The sequence below is a fragment of the Eutrema salsugineum genome, unplaced genomic scaffold, assembly GCF_000478725.1.
Source record: "Eutrema salsugineum unplaced genomic scaffold, Eutsalg1_0 scaffold_19, whole genome shotgun sequence".
NCBI classification, from domain to species: Eukaryota; Viridiplantae; Streptophyta; class Magnoliopsida; order Brassicales; family Brassicaceae; genus Eutrema; species Eutrema salsugineum.
The window spans coordinates 1813763-1828600 of NW_006256838.1; the positions used below are offsets into that span (position 1 = coordinate 1813763).

Genomic DNA, 14838 nt, shown 5'->3' on the forward strand with positions numbered 1-14838 from the left:
ATAATAATAATAATAATAATAATAATAATAATAATAATAATAATAATAAGTCCCTCATCATAATCCTTCAGTTTCTAGATATTTGTATATATTTATTATTCATTTTCCACTCGCAGGTGGCTTTTGTGAGACGGACGCATCTTTGAAAGACACCCAGAGATTGCATTAGAAGATTGCCGTACGGAGAACCAAGATACGAGAACATCATACATGAATGTCCTCCCTCCTCAGCCTATTCAAGATTAGGGTTTAATTAATTTGGATTGGTTGGAGAAGAAACTTGATAGAGTAAAAGAAAACAAGAAGAAATGTACCCGGGCCGGGTGTGCGAATTAGAGCAACGGCTAGATGACTTGTTGCAGAAGTACAAAGCCCTAAAAGCTCAGCTACACAAGGAGAGGGCACAATGATGCTGTTCAATGACTTGGAATTTGCTTCTAGTTTTTTTTTTTTTTTTTTTTGGTGTTTTAGCCTCTGTTTTAACTTAGGAAGCTCTTATATCAGTAAAGGTTTCCACATTTTGCGAAGAAAGTAGAGGACTCCCTAGGTTTTCTTAATTCCACTGTGTTTCTTGATGAAAAAGTAAATATATTTGGGTCTCTGAACAGAGCATAAAGTCATTTCTCAAGACAAGTAGCTTGACGTGTGACGCCATTAACATTTATAAGTTATTAATTATGACAAGGTATTATTATTAAGTAACGATAACTCACGTTTATTTAAGATGCATGCATCTTCTTTAGTATATATTTCGGTTACAAGAAGAAAATCCTCAAATCACAAAACTCCATTTGAAGAATCTACAAGTAGCTTGATTTTTTCTGTATCACATACAAGAAACTCAGATCGTATCAATGTGGAACGGTGATGGAACCGTGGACGTCAATGGCTTTCGAGTTTTCTATTCAGAGGTAAGCACCGCTATATATTTCTTCATTTAACATTAAAAAATGATCTCTCTTTGGTTTGTGGTTTTTACATAAAACTTGTTCTCAGGTGGATTATGTGAGGAGAATCTTTGAAAGACACCCAGAAACCGCGTCGAATATTCGTCCAAAGAACCAACTGGTGAAGAATGCTTATATGAATAACCTCCTCGACCTCATCGACATAATTTGCTTAGCTCCTCAGGAGCTCACAGAGGAGGAACTAAGAGATGCAGAGAACACGCTTTTGGATCTGGTAGGGGTAGGTTTCGAGTTGGATTGGTTGAAGAGGAAGCTGGAGGAGCTTTGCGTGAAGAAGAAGAAAATGGAAGCACGTGGGGCCCGCATGAGAGAACTCGACAGAATGATCGTGGAACAGAGACAGGTGTTGCTTGAGCTTGAAGCCGAACTGAAGAATGAAGAGAACGAGGCTGTTTCCGACAGTGCTCGACTTGGTTTTGAGGATGTTGTTTGAATTGAATAAAGGTGATCACCAGTGAAGTCTATTGTTCTTAGCTTTCATCTCACGTACTTCAGAAAATGTGTCGTTAATCGTTATCTAATTACAAAACCGATTGAATAAAAGACAGTTTTTTTTTTTTAGTTTTATGGAAAAAAACCTCAGATCCTAAAAGTATTTATAAGTATTGTTATTTTGGTGTTTTTAAAGGTTGTTTGAACAAATGGACTTTATATTATAATAAAGAAGTTGATTTAGTTTTGACTTTGATCGACTTGTTTTTAAGCAATCAACTTTTATTTTGGTTGGTTGATTTTTTTACAAATTTAATTTTACTTAATTAACCATTGACTTAAATTTTTCTACTCATCAACTTATATTTTATCTTTATGGACTTATTTCGTGTGATAAATTTATATTATTTTTTTACAGGTTTTTTATAAGGTTGACTTATTTGAACAATCGACTTATGTTTATAATAACACTTCATCAATTTATAAAATGTTGTAATCTTTTTGTGTATAGTTTAAAATATATGATGTTTCATAAAATAAAATCTTAAGAAGCTAATTTGTAATGATATACAGTAACGGACCCCGAGACATAATTTAGACAATTTGGGCTAAAATGGTATACTGGGCCGAAGTCCAAACCTGAAGAAGAAACAACACAAACCCATTTGGAGAGGCGGGGTTTTTATTTGATAATTTGGGTGTTTGCCATTAGGGTTTTAGGGATTATCTTATCTTTCATGTTCTGGTAGTTTGATTTTGAGGGAGTTTTCAATGGTGAACAAGTTCACTTGGGTAATTAAGAATTTTGCATCTTTGCAATCCGAGCATATCTATTCCGATAAATTCGTTATCGGTGGCTGCAGTTGGTAACGATAATGTTTTATGTTTTTAGTCCAATAATTTAGGTTTAGGATCGAGAACATCAATAATTTTCAGTGGTTTCTGCTTTCAGGCGTCTTCTGGCATATCCCAAGGGAGATAGTGGTAAAAGTTGTTTGCCTCTTTATCTGGTGGTTGCTGATTCTAAAACTTTGCCTTCTGGATGGAGGAGACACACAAAATTTTCTCTAAGTATAGTCAATCAAATTTCAGAAAGGCTCTCTCAAGTGAAAAGTGATTACTTTTACGCTTCTTCTACTCTATGATTCTGCTGTGAAATTCTGTCTACGTGTTGTGCAAATACTTGTTTTTGACTTGAGTTTTTTTTTTTAATGTTTTGTGATTGTATAGAAGCACACCAGTGGTTTGATCAGAAAAGTCATGCATTGGGATACTCAGCAATGCTTCCCCTCTCCCAACTTCTTGCCAAAGATGGTGGATTTCTAGTAAACGGAGAAGTCAAAATTGTTGCCGAGGTAGAGGTTCTTGAAGTTATTGGCAACGTAGATGAATACGAAGAGGCAAACCAACCTATAAAAAGGATAAAGCTAGAGGATAATTATGCAGTGTCTACTGTTTTGCTCAACCAGAATTCACCTATAAAGGAAGATATTGATGTCGATGGGTTTCAAGTTTTTCCTTCACAAGTAAGTAGTTAATAGAGGTGCAAACTTATATAAATTTCAACCTCAAGAGGCGGTATCATTTGAATTTTGGGGATAAGAGATTGCTTTTCCTGATTTGCTTCGGTTTTTGGATATTGGTAGACATATGGGATTTAACTTTATTCATGCGCTCTCATTTGCAGGCGGAATTTGTGACCCGTGTTTTTAAAAAATATCCCGACATTGCATTAGAACTCCGAGCAAAGACAAAAACTGTGAGGACAGCATACGTGCATGTGTTCCTCAGCCTAATCGAGACATTGTGCAAGTCAGTGCAAGAGCTCTCCAATGATGATCTGATGGAAGCAGATAATGCACTAAAATACCTAAGATATTCGGGCATTAAGGTGGATTGCTTGGAGCAGAAGGTGGAGGAAGTTAAGGAAAAGAAGAAGGAAGAGCAGACTGGTGAGACTCGGATCCAAGAATTAGAGGAAGAACTTAAGGATTTGAAGCGCAAGTGCACAGATCTTGAAACCCTTCTAGGGGAAGAGGAGGCAAAGGTGTTGGCCGCGAGAGCTCCTGTTCTAACGTTGGATGTTGTTTGATGACTTAGGTTTTAACATTGAACTCTTGGAAGTTCCCATACTCTGTAAAGAAGTAATTTTTAGGGACTCTATGAGAATTTTCTAAAGAACTCAAAGTCTCATCAGCTATGAACTTATATTATAAATCACAGAGTTTATGGTGTTCTCTCAATTTTTTAGTTTCAGACTTGCTTAGATTCGATCATCACAACTCTTCTTCTTGAAATTCTCTTCAAAGTCTTATAAAAAATCGATCGTTTTCACAAAGAAGAGTTGTTCGTAAGCTAAACCTTTCGGCAAAGCAGATAATTTGTAAACAAACAAACTCACACAATACGGCAAAACCTTGGGACGAAATGGTAAATTGGGTCGAATACTCGAATTCCAGAAATAAAGGCTTGAAACACAAGCCCATATGATAAACCATAGAAGCAGTACCTCATTACCTCTAGATGGGCTTTGGACATATTTGGCCCAAATAATTTTTAAGTGTTCGAAAAATTATCGGCAAGCTGTGTGGTTCTTCCATATAGAAGCATTTTGTTTGTTAACACGACTTAATTGGGTTTTCTAAAAGCTTGATCTTTGGTATTTATATGGTAAAGATTTTCCAAATTACAGTAATTGCTCAAGAAAACAACAATGTCCTCAGCCCCGAAGCTATTTCTAAGTTGGTCGATTGGAAAAGAGCAATGTCCTCAGCTCCGAAGCAAATTTTGATTTCATGATTTTATTTGAAACATTAGCTCCTTAAAGTTTTATATGTCATAGCTCCTTAAAGTTTTATTTGTAACATAGCTCCTTAAAGCTGTTTCCATGGTATTGGATCGACATTTATGCTTTTGATGATACTGCACAACAATTTCAAGAGACAACATTGAGAAAGTACACAGACATCAAACAAAAAACGAATTCAAAACAAGGATATAAGTGAAGAGAATGGGATCAGATAGAGCTAATACGTAAGATGCCATCATATCGGCGATCAAACCAATAGGGAAACAAAGTTCAACATTCATCATTCCATTCTCTTCTCTCTAACCCTCTTTTTATGACCCAAAACAGAAAACAAACCGTACAAAACCATGTATAACCCAAAACGTATTGAAATTTTTGAAAAGTGAGAGGAGAAGAAAGATCAGATAGAGCTAATACGTAAGATGCCATCATATCGGCGATCAAACCAATAGGGAAAACAATTTCCATCATCACATCTCTTTTTTCCTCCTTAATTATCTTCAAATCACACAAACAAAAACGATCTTTTTTTTTCTTAAAAGACGAGATCTTTTCTATCGGCAAAGCAGAGAATTGAGAAACAAAAAAAAAAACGAAGTAAACCCATCACAGAAAACTCGAAATTTGATTCCTACAAACTCAATCTAGATTGAAACAGAGTAATCGAGAAAGCGAGCTCAGAGAAAATCCCATTGAGATGGAGGCATATATATATACATCGATAAAACTAGGGCTTCTTTGGGGTTTCCTCGTAAATACCTAGTGGTTTCTTTCAATTGACCAAATTATAAAGGGCCGAAAATAGGCCCAGCTAAGTCCAGGTTTTTGTGACAGTGAAGCTTTATTGTGGGAGGAAAATTTGGCCCAATTTTCCAAAGCTTTATTATACAAAGACAAGTACAACAGATTCTCTAGCAATGTTAAGGAATGAAATCCAATTGGTAAGCTGGTTTCTAACATTAACTAGTTTGTTGATGCCTCGAAATTTCGATTAAGGAAATATTTCTAGGCAATTCCGGTTACATGTGTTACATTGTGTGAAGAATTAAATATATGTTCTAGGAACACCCTTGAGATCAGGTCAATGGAAGTTAAGGTGCTTCTCTGAAGTTTATTGTTTTCAGACGACACTTCTGAGTTGTGAATTATTATAAACATCATAAGATTACGGCCTTAGGGCTTTTTCAAGCCTAATCTCACTCCACACACTCATCCAATCATAGTTAATTAGTTAAACATAATTAGAGCTTCTGCAAAGGAGAAGATATAAAATGAATAATTATAAGTTGGCTTGTATATTGACTATTCATTACAAGAAATGTACAACATATGAATCATGTTGAATTGTGTTAACTAACTGTTATGCATTATGTCCAATATCTATCTATATTTTAAAAGGAAATTCTCCAACTTGTGTGCATCACTTTACATAAAGTCGTTTTCTTCTATCAGACATTATCAAGTGTGTCTTTGCAGTTTGCAATATATATAGTATTCTAAGCTTTTCTTTAGCCATAATTCTCCTATTTGTCGGGCTTAATTAATAGTCACATATATTTATTTATGTTATCCCTTTTTCCCACCCAAAAAAGTTCAAAACTACTATTAGGCCTAAATTTGTACTTAATTAGTGTGCATTAGTACCGACACCGATTGTCTTTGTGAGTTAATAGACGATAAAAGAAATCTAAATGTCAAGAAAATGTTACCGAAAAAAAAAAATCTAATTGTATAAGACAATCGGATTTGCCATCGTTTGTGTTAATTAAAATGATTGTATTAATATCGTCCCAAATTGAGAGCTGGTTTACAAATAAGATAACCGAACCAGCTAGAACTTACACTTCGCCATTGAGATCCGCTCAGTCGCATAGGTCGAACCAACTACGCTAACTCTCCCTCGACTCGCGCGCGCCTCCCACAACTTAGCTCTATCGTTATGTGACTTTTGTCGTCATTTAAATTCAAACCCCTTATATTACATATTGTTGGAAAGAAATAACTTAACACAAGTAATCATCTTTTATTATATATATATATATATAGATTTTTACTTTCCAATTTTCGGATGATTGGTCTTTACTTTTTATGTTTTAGCCTTTTAGCCTTTGCCTATGCCTATATATATAAATATATATATATATAGACCAACATATATTTATCTCACCATACTAATAATTTAAAGGTTGAACCCACTCCAATACGTTAGATGTCAGATTTATCATTTAAGCCTCAATTTTCGAGGGTCTTGTTTCAAACGCTAATTCATGTGTTTATGGAAAAAATCATATTTGAAAAATACCACATATAAAAATGCTTTATTCAGGCAGTTATATATACATATATATATACATATATATATATATATACTTTTGTGTGTGTGTAGATTATATATACATACTCATCGTCCATTCAGAAAGGACGTTTCTAGGGTTCTCGTATTGTTTTTTTTTTTATTTTTTTTTTTGAGAAAGGGTTCTCGTATTGTTACGCGTCTTGACTATAATAAATTGCACCGATTCATTTCACACAAAATACAAATTTGATCATCAGTAGTTTATCTTATAAAATACAGCTTTCTTTGTCACTACTCTCGCTAACTTAATTGACTATAGTAAACCATTCCCTTATATTGTGGTTTAGACTTTGAATTATTGCCTTTTCGTCAAAGTATATAATTATACCGTTTTTTTAACTTAATTAGACAAATTTTCTTTCTAAACCGAAATAAACCATAGGTTAAAATCCAAAATAATTCTCAAAACATATCGAAAGTAAATGTATTTATCTTTCAAACCGTTTACAATGGCTGAAAAATCAAAACGAGCATTATAGATGATGAAACCGATTCCTTACTATATGTCTACACAATTTTCTATCCATATAAACAAACCATTGAACAACATACAGTACTCTTGATAAAACTACTCTTTTGAATAAGACAAGCTATTATTGTTATGAGAAAATATAGAACTTTTGTGGTTTAACAATGGTTTTTGCAATTGTCACTTGTAGTATATATAATTATCATTAAGTTCATCGTTTTTTTTTTGGAGCTTTATTCTTCCTAAATAGAGAGTAGGGAAAATGTGGTATTTTATAAGTTATATTGAAAATGATAGTTTAATATGTTCTTTACGTGTATATGCTCTAGTACCTGCGTGTATGATACTGTACATATCATTATCAAACGAGCGGTACTTGCACAAAGAGATATATAGAGACCATGCTATATTACGTACCAAATATAAATGTACAATATTTATAACCTAACGAAACCCTTTCTCATAAAAGATATCTATAACCTATCGAAACCCTTTCTCATAAAAGATTATCTATAACCTATCTATATACAATAAATACGTGTGTATTTATGTGTGTTAATTTAATTTTGAAGCCTCAGTGTATATAATCAGCAAACTTCCAAACACGTGTGATGGACCCACGTGAGGTCATATTTTGTCGGGTTGACCCTCCTCAGGGTCAGAAAGGTCAGCATCATTTGCCAACATTTTATTTCTATACTCAAACAAAAAATATATACACAATTTTAGTCTAACATTAATCTCCCCCACAAGTCATATCATATTTATTCATATGTAGTTATTTATGTACATTAAGCTCAAACGAACGATGCGCTTTTTGTGTTGTTAACGTAATGAGGTTAAGCAACTCATACATTATATGTATCATCACTTGTATCTCAATGCTAAATATAAAGCTACCGATAGAAATTCAATAATGACTATTCTTAGTATATTGATTTATGTAAGAATACTTTATATTAAGATAGAAATTTTTATTTGTCAACAACTTCAGATAAAATTTAAGTAATATATAAAAGATATCGGTTATATACACATTACTAAACAGATTCGAGTTGTAGATCCATAACTTGACATGATATTAAAGATTGAACATGCACTATTTAATCTGAATCAAAATCAGTCCGGTCAAGTAAAAGTAGTTTATTAATCTGATCTAAATTTGACCAATCCAAAATTCATTTAATTGATCAAATCCGATAAAATATTATTGAGATGATTAGATGGATCATTATTTTGAGAGAACATATAAGAATATCTCACATCGAAAATATAGATGAGACTATGAGATCATATATTAAAAGATATTTTCAATTATTTTTTAGTCAAAAAAGTTCATAAAATTTATTATAAAATTATTATCATTGAAAGATATCTAATTTCACTGGTTTGGATTTCATCAAAACAATCTACGTTTAAAAATATAACTAATGTTAAAAAATTTCAAACACTAATTAAATATTTGAGAAATTCATGAGAAGTAAAGAACTGTTTAATATTTTTGCTTATCGTAAACGTCACAAAAAGGGTAAAAATAATATGAAATGCTTGCGTTTTTTTAAAAATATTTAATATGTAGACTCGTTATTATTGGCATGGGTTTTTAACTGATTAAGTATATATTTTGTTTAAAACAAAAAAAAAAGCGTCTTGGGTAGTTTTGATTGTACGGATGATGAATTAGTAAAACTTCAAATGATAGTATAAACCCCTCTGATCTTAATATATTGAGATTTTATAAAGACCAATAATGATTTTATAAACGCATAAATGGAGTAATAATGATGATTATAAAGTGAAAGTGGGCGATGAATTGTCAAGAGGAAGTGCGTGACGTGGAAAAATGGTCAAAGTAGGACCCGCATGATATATCAAACTCACTCCAAGAGTTGTACACCCGTGCGGCGTTATGTTTGGCCTTTTTCGTCGACGCGTATCATATTTTATTATTTTATAAATTCTTAATGTAGCAATATTTATGAACTTTAAGCCTTTAAGGGTCTTTATAAAGAAATCTCAAATGAAATGAAGAACAAATATTACAAGATATATTTTAGTGTCAAACAGACAAATTGATTAAATGAGACAACAAGTCACAAAGATAAAATGAAGCTGAAGCTATAGAAAGGAGAGTAGAGCCAGATAATAAACTCGTTAGTATGTCCACCAACCGTAGTTTATTTCCATTTTCTTGGATATATATTTTTGTACAGGTTTAATTGGCGGAATCATTATTATTCTTACTGTACAGTCTGTATCATTTGTACGTACGATAAACATTATTTCTAATGTATATTATTGACCTCAGTTGACCATCTTTTCGGGATTGAACCGTTATTCGGAGTTTTTTTACATTCATTTCCAACATCATGGACGCAATCATTATTAGGGCTGGGCAAAATATCCATTATATTTGCTTCGATCTGTTATTCATTTTGATTCGATCCGAAAAATCCGGATATCCGTAATTTTATGAAGCAAAACAAATACTAAAATTCAATATCCGTTAAAACAGAACAAATCACAAATACTAAAAACATTTAAGACGGATATCCGCTCCGCTCCGTTATAAATATATATGTATATATAGATAGATAATAATTCATATAAAGTGTATAATTATTATATATAAATGTAATTTTTGTGAGTTTTTGTTTTTAAATTTGATTATTATAAATATTAAAATTTAGATGTTCAAAAAAAAAATATTAAAATTTAATAAGTTAAGAAAAAAATATTTTTTAAAAAAAATATTATAATTTTTAGCTAAATTTTGAATTTTTAAACTTTTATTTTAAATATATTATTATTTAAATATTTTTATAGGGCGGATCGGATATCCGGCAAATATTTAGATTTTTGGTGGATATCCGGAAAACAGATATCCGGATAATTACGGAACGGATACGGATCAGAAAGAAAAATGATTATCCGGACGGAGCGGAACGAATCATGGATATCCGCTCCGCGCTCACCCCTAATCAGTACGACGAATTATGCGAAAATACATGTGTATATCTTATAAAACAACTTTATTTACCTTTTTATCTGGATGCTATAACGAATTGGACAACTGGCACTAACAAAAAAAAAACCCTAACTTCGACAAAGAACACAAGGCGGTTTATTATGGGGATACATAACTTGTTCTTTTTTCAAGATTATAATAATTCACTATTTGTTTTTATGTTAAAGTACAAAGTACATTATTTCACTATTAAGAGGTAAACTATTAAATTTTCTAAAATTTAATTAGTATAATCTCTAGTTGGTAATACATTAGATATTCACCGACTGTTCAATTCTTAAAAGTTAATAAAATAAAATTTCCATTAGCAAACGCAAACGCTTGCACACCAAATATAAAAAGCAAACGCAAACATGTAATATGAAGAAATCCTGTTGCATTGAAAAGGATTTCTAGTTTTCCCTCAGTGATTCTCTAAAACATATTGTTCAGAGAAATAGAATGAGTCGAATATGGATCCGCTGACACTAATTATCGCCAAGGATTGGTACTCGATCAATTTCAAGTTGGATGGAATTATTCAGCTACGAAGATTTTTGTTTTTTGTCAGATGATCACTAACTTAATCAGGATAAGATAATAATAAAAAGAATAAGATAATAATTAAAAAAACATAGAGAAAATTGAGGGAGATAGAGTTAAGAAGGCGAAAGGAATTGTTGCGCGAGAACATGAAAAGTTGTCTGCTTAAACATATAATGCTGACAAAAGTTAATTTGGTGTCAGGTCTTAATTAAATAGAATATTACTTAATCAGGTTTTTTCTGTCTAATCATTTCCTTAGTTTTATTATTATATAATTATATATATATATATATATAATATTTAAACAAAGTTACGTACGTACGCATCGAAGGAAAAAACAAAACTAAGTCCTTTCGTTACACCAAGAGGCCTCATCACTATAGAAAGGTATATTTAATTTACATATTTCTTTTGCTCTTAATTAATGAAATTTAGCGTATAATTAATTTAACTAAACTCATCTTTACATAAATTATATGTAGATATTTAAAATCTTAAAAAACTTGAAGAATGTTTTTTTTTTATCGATACTTGAAGAATGTACATTGATAAGACCTTATCACTATAGAAAGGTTAAGACCTCAAATGTTTTTTAATCATTGATCTAAATCATCTGATAAAACGATCAGTTTTCTTCGGGTTGATGATGATTACAGTTGGTTCATTTTAATTATCGAATAATTATTTAGAAACTTAAGAGTAGTCTTATGGGATTATGAGTCACTATGGGAGCTCAGAATTCAGAAATTAAAGGTCTACATGTTGGTTTATATGTGTGACACAAATATATTTATATATTTAAGTATATACTTAATGACAAATCAATTTTTAATATATATCGAAATATTGTTTAAGTTTTAGATTATGATTCTCAATATATATTTCTCGACAACCCTACCCCTCCTGTTCAAATATATCATATACCATTACGTCGTGTCCATGTCTCTATTGTTGGCACATTTTCTTTTCTATTTTTCTAATATAAAAGTAAATCAAAGTCCTTATTATTATATATATATATATATATACATATTATGAAATTCAAAATGTTAAATGTATGCATTTTGAATTTCTTGTTGATTTATCATTTCTTTTGTTGGCAACACAAAGAAGAAAATAGAAAAATATAGGTACGATATAATTTGACAAAATTATGTTGTCTCATATATATATATATATATATATATATATGTATATATATCAATTCGAATGTTTACAACGCATGTGTATCTAGCGCAATTCTTAATAGTTAATGGATCCCCAGAAAAAAATTAAGGGATCATATCTACTATCTAGATCGATAAGAAGACTGAGGAATTAGCAATATATATTATATGCAAGAATGTGGGTGGAATGGAGTAGGTACACAATTAGAGTATGTATAGGTAGTCCTACGTATACACATACAATAATAATTCTTCACCAATGGATTTCTTATAGTTATTGGTACTGGAGAAAAGTTTTCAACATTATAATTAGCAGCTCTTGGATAATTGAAGTACGAGTCCTTACGATACTGGGCGCTCCAACCATTATACTATAATTGATTGAGCATGGAGAAAATTTTATGCAATTAGGATGTTACACTCATTATTCTAGAAAAAAGAGAGTTACTTTTGATCATGCTTAAGTAAATAAATTGTGAAAGAAAATAAAATGAATGTGAGACTGTATAGCTAAAATAAAAGAAGAATGTGAGACTGCATTTATTTAATTTATTATGAAACATGGTAAGAAACCAATGGATGAGTATGATTTATTTTTTGGCTGGCACCTAAGGAGTGTATTCAACCAAACATTTGGAGTGATTTGAATTTTAATATATTTTTGGATGATTTTATAGAAATTTAGGAATTGTTATGGTTTGTTTATCTAATTGTCTGCAGTTTCATCTAAATCTTTTTTAACAAAAAGGATCTAAAGTAAAAGAAAAACAAATTCTCAAATGTTGGAACTTGGAAGGGTTGGGTTAGGAGCTCTAATCCCAACAAAAATTAAAAAAATAAGAAGGTCTATTGTGTAATTCGTTTGTTCTTTATTTTTATGTTTTGCTTTAAGTTTAATCAAATTGGTTCAGTAGAGATGTACACGTCGATTCTATAATGCAATATCTTGTTGTGGTACTTAAGAAAACAAAAATCAAGCTTGTATTTGATCTCTTAATTTTAAAAACATCCCTCATAATTTATGCAAACAAAAATCCAAAAGGATTGTCAATTTTTTTAACAAGAAAACAAATTTGTACTAATGCAAAAGGAATGAATAAAATTAATGTGAGAATTGTAGGCCATTAAGCAGACAAAATGTAATTAAACAAATGAAATATTACATGTAACCCACCTTCATCTTCACCTTCGTCTTGTTTATAAAATCTCTCTCCTTATAGCTATACTCAAGGTTAAATCAAAAACCTAATTACAATAGCAACAAACACAATTAATCCCAAAATTCGATTTACCTTTATAATATCAAGAATCGTCATCATGAGCAGCTCTAGCTCTAGCTCTGGCTCTCCTTGTGGAGCTTGTAAGTTCCTTAGGAGGAAATGTGCAAAGGGATGTGTGTTTGCTCCATACTTTTGTCATGAACAAGGAGCTTCACACTTTGCAGCCATTCACAAGGTCTTTGGAGCTAGCAATGCTTCTAAATTGCTCTCTAATCTTCCCACTAGTGATCGCTGTGAAGCCGCCATTACAATCTCTTATGAAGCTCAAGCTAGGCTTCAAGATCCCATCTATGGCTGCGTCTCTCATATTTTTGCTCTCCAACAACAGGTACTTCCTTTCAAAACCCTAATTTTTAATACTCCATATCTACATAAATATATGTATAAATTTTTAATTTAGCCGACTCATTTTTTTTGGTAAATGTTCATTTGTGTTGGATTATAGGTTGTGAATCTACAAGCACAGCTTGAGATTCTAAAGCAACAAGCTGCACAAAGCATGATGTTTGCTGATTCACCATCATCAGAAAACCTTGATAGCTATTATGGAGATACTACTAAGGCTCCTTCTTATCATCATGATCATCAACACGAACATCATAATCATTATCACCATGATCAGACCCATTTGGTTTACCAAACCGGAATTTCAGGGATGGTTCACAACGAGGATGCCACGGCCAATTGTTACCCCACCGAAAACTCTTCAAGCACTGGGGAATTCTCCATCTTCTCTGATTTGGGACAACACTTGAACACTTTCAATCAAGTTCATCTCAAAGAGATTCAGTCAACAAATTTAGGCTACATCTCCTTCTCTTGATGGTTCTATCAAGACATGGGTTGATTCGTATCAATATCTCTATATATAGAGAGAATAACTCTCTCTCTCTCTCTATATATATATATAGTTTATATGTGTCAAGACTTTTTGATGGTTTTAGTCTCTCGATTGATGATGTTGCCTAGCTCAAAGAACTGGCTTTGTACTCATAAATAAATAAAGTATGCTAGATGCCCTAGAAATATATAGATACCAAATACAGTATATGCATATCCTCAAGATGTGTTAAACTACATTTCAAGTTTTGATTTATATTTCCGCAGTAATCATGTTAATATTCCTGATACCGTCTCGATTCTATCACGAACTTAACTTAAAATAACACACATCCTTAGCTAGTGAAACTTTGTCTGTCTTGATTCTTAATTTAGGTTTTGCTAGTACGTGCAGTCTAGTATACCCAACCTTGTGTTTCCTTCATTGGAGAAACCGGTTTTGGATCATATTTAGGTAAATGATATTGGATTTACTTATATATACATGATAGAAAATTGTCTTGAGCATACACAAGAAGCTCTTCTTTAGGCTAGCCAATTATGGTTTTTTTTTTTCTTACAAATGAAATTGTTCTACTTCTTATTTCTTTTGAAATGATCAAATTGTATATATATATATATATATATATATATACATCTAAATTAGTTGGATACCTTGGCATATTATCTTATATACATGTTTATACTCGGTATGATTTGCTCATGATAGATTTAGATACTTTTATCCAAAAATTGCTTATCAGACTATCTGATATGTTTTCGTGTTGTTGTTGTTTTTTCAATACATAGTTTCATTGATGTTCTTAATAAAATGACATTGTTGCATCATTATTCTCAAGTTTGTAGATATAGCACGTCAATGAATTTAGTTTTTTTTGGTTCATTACAATTATTGTGATTTCCGTCTGATTATCATTTGTCTATCAATAATAATAATATATAACAATATACACTCATCTAATATA

General features: G+C 31.6%; 3 protein-coding genes, 1 long non-coding RNA gene and 2 other non-coding genes across 6 annotated transcripts; 3 read left to right on the top strand and 3 right to left on the bottom strand.

Annotated features, from left to right (window-relative positions):
- Positions 1 to 854: 854 nt before the first annotated feature.
- Positions 855 to 1401, top strand: LOC112087117 (MATH domain and coiled-coil domain-containing protein At3g58210). Its single transcript, XM_024156993.1, has 2 exons — positions 855 to 911; positions 997 to 1401. Exons 1-2 carry the CDS (start codon positions 855 to 857, stop codon positions 1399 to 1401), a joined length of 462 nt encoding a protein of 153 aa, XP_024012761.1.
- Positions 1402 to 2171: 770 nt separating this feature from the next.
- On the top strand, positions 2172 to 3492 carry LOC18019704 (MATH domain and coiled-coil domain-containing protein At3g58200). The gene is made up of 4 exons (XM_006402735.1): positions 2172 to 2266; positions 2353 to 2513; positions 2631 to 2926; positions 3088 to 3492. Exons 1-4 carry the CDS (start codon positions 2172 to 2174, stop codon positions 3490 to 3492), a joined length of 957 nt encoding a protein of 318 aa, XP_006402798.1.
- A 540-nt stretch (positions 3493 to 4032) lies between these two features.
- On the bottom strand, positions 4033 to 4882 carry LOC112087174. The gene is made up of 2 exons (XR_002899937.1): positions 4627 to 4882; positions 4033 to 4322 (listed from the first exon to the last, which is right to left on the bottom strand). It is a non-coding gene; the product is annotated as an uncharacterized LOC112087174 (long non-coding RNA).
- On the bottom strand, positions 4409 to 4500 carry LOC112087213. The gene has a single exon (XR_002899977.1). It is a non-coding gene; the product is annotated as a small nucleolar RNA Z102/R77 (small nucleolar RNA).
- LOC112087212 lies at positions 4604 to 4690 on the bottom strand. Its single transcript, XR_002899976.1, has one exon. It is a non-coding gene; the product is annotated as a small nucleolar RNA Z102/R77 (small nucleolar RNA).
- Positions 4883 to 13070: 8188 nt separating the features above from the next.
- LOC18019705 (LOB domain-containing protein 29) lies at positions 13071 to 13856 on the top strand. Its single transcript, XM_006402736.2, has 2 exons — positions 13071 to 13361; positions 13479 to 13856. Exons 1-2 carry the CDS (start codon positions 13071 to 13073, stop codon positions 13854 to 13856), a joined length of 669 nt encoding a protein of 222 aa, XP_006402799.1.
- Positions 13857 to 14838: the final 982 nt, after the last annotated feature.

Coding starts and splice junctions, on each gene's coding strand:
- LOC18019705 (XM_006402736.2), top strand. CDS start 13,071: ATGAGCAGCTCTAGCTCTAGCTCTGGCTCTCCTTGTGGAGCTTGTAAG. Junction 13,362..13,478: donor TTTTTGCTCTCCAACAACAG/GTACTTCCTTTC, acceptor GTTGGATTATAG/GTTGTGAATCTACAAGCACA.
- LOC112087117 (XM_024156993.1), top strand. CDS start 855: ATGTGGAACGGTGATGGAACCGTGGACGTCAATGGCTTTCGAGTTTTC. Junction 912..996: donor TTCGAGTTTTCTATTCAGAG/GTAAGCACCGCT, acceptor ACTTGTTCTCAG/GTGGATTATGTGAGGAGAAT.
- LOC18019704 (XM_006402735.1), top strand. CDS start 2,172: ATGGTGAACAAGTTCACTTGGGTAATTAAGAATTTTGCATCTTTGCAA. Junction 2,267..2,352: donor GTTATCGGTGGCTGCAGTTG/GTAACGATAATG, acceptor TTCTGCTTTCAG/GCGTCTTCTGGCATATCCCA. Junction 2,927..3,087: donor TTCAAGTTTTTCCTTCACAA/GTAAGTAGTTAA, acceptor TCTCATTTGCAG/GCGGAATTTGTGACCCGTGT.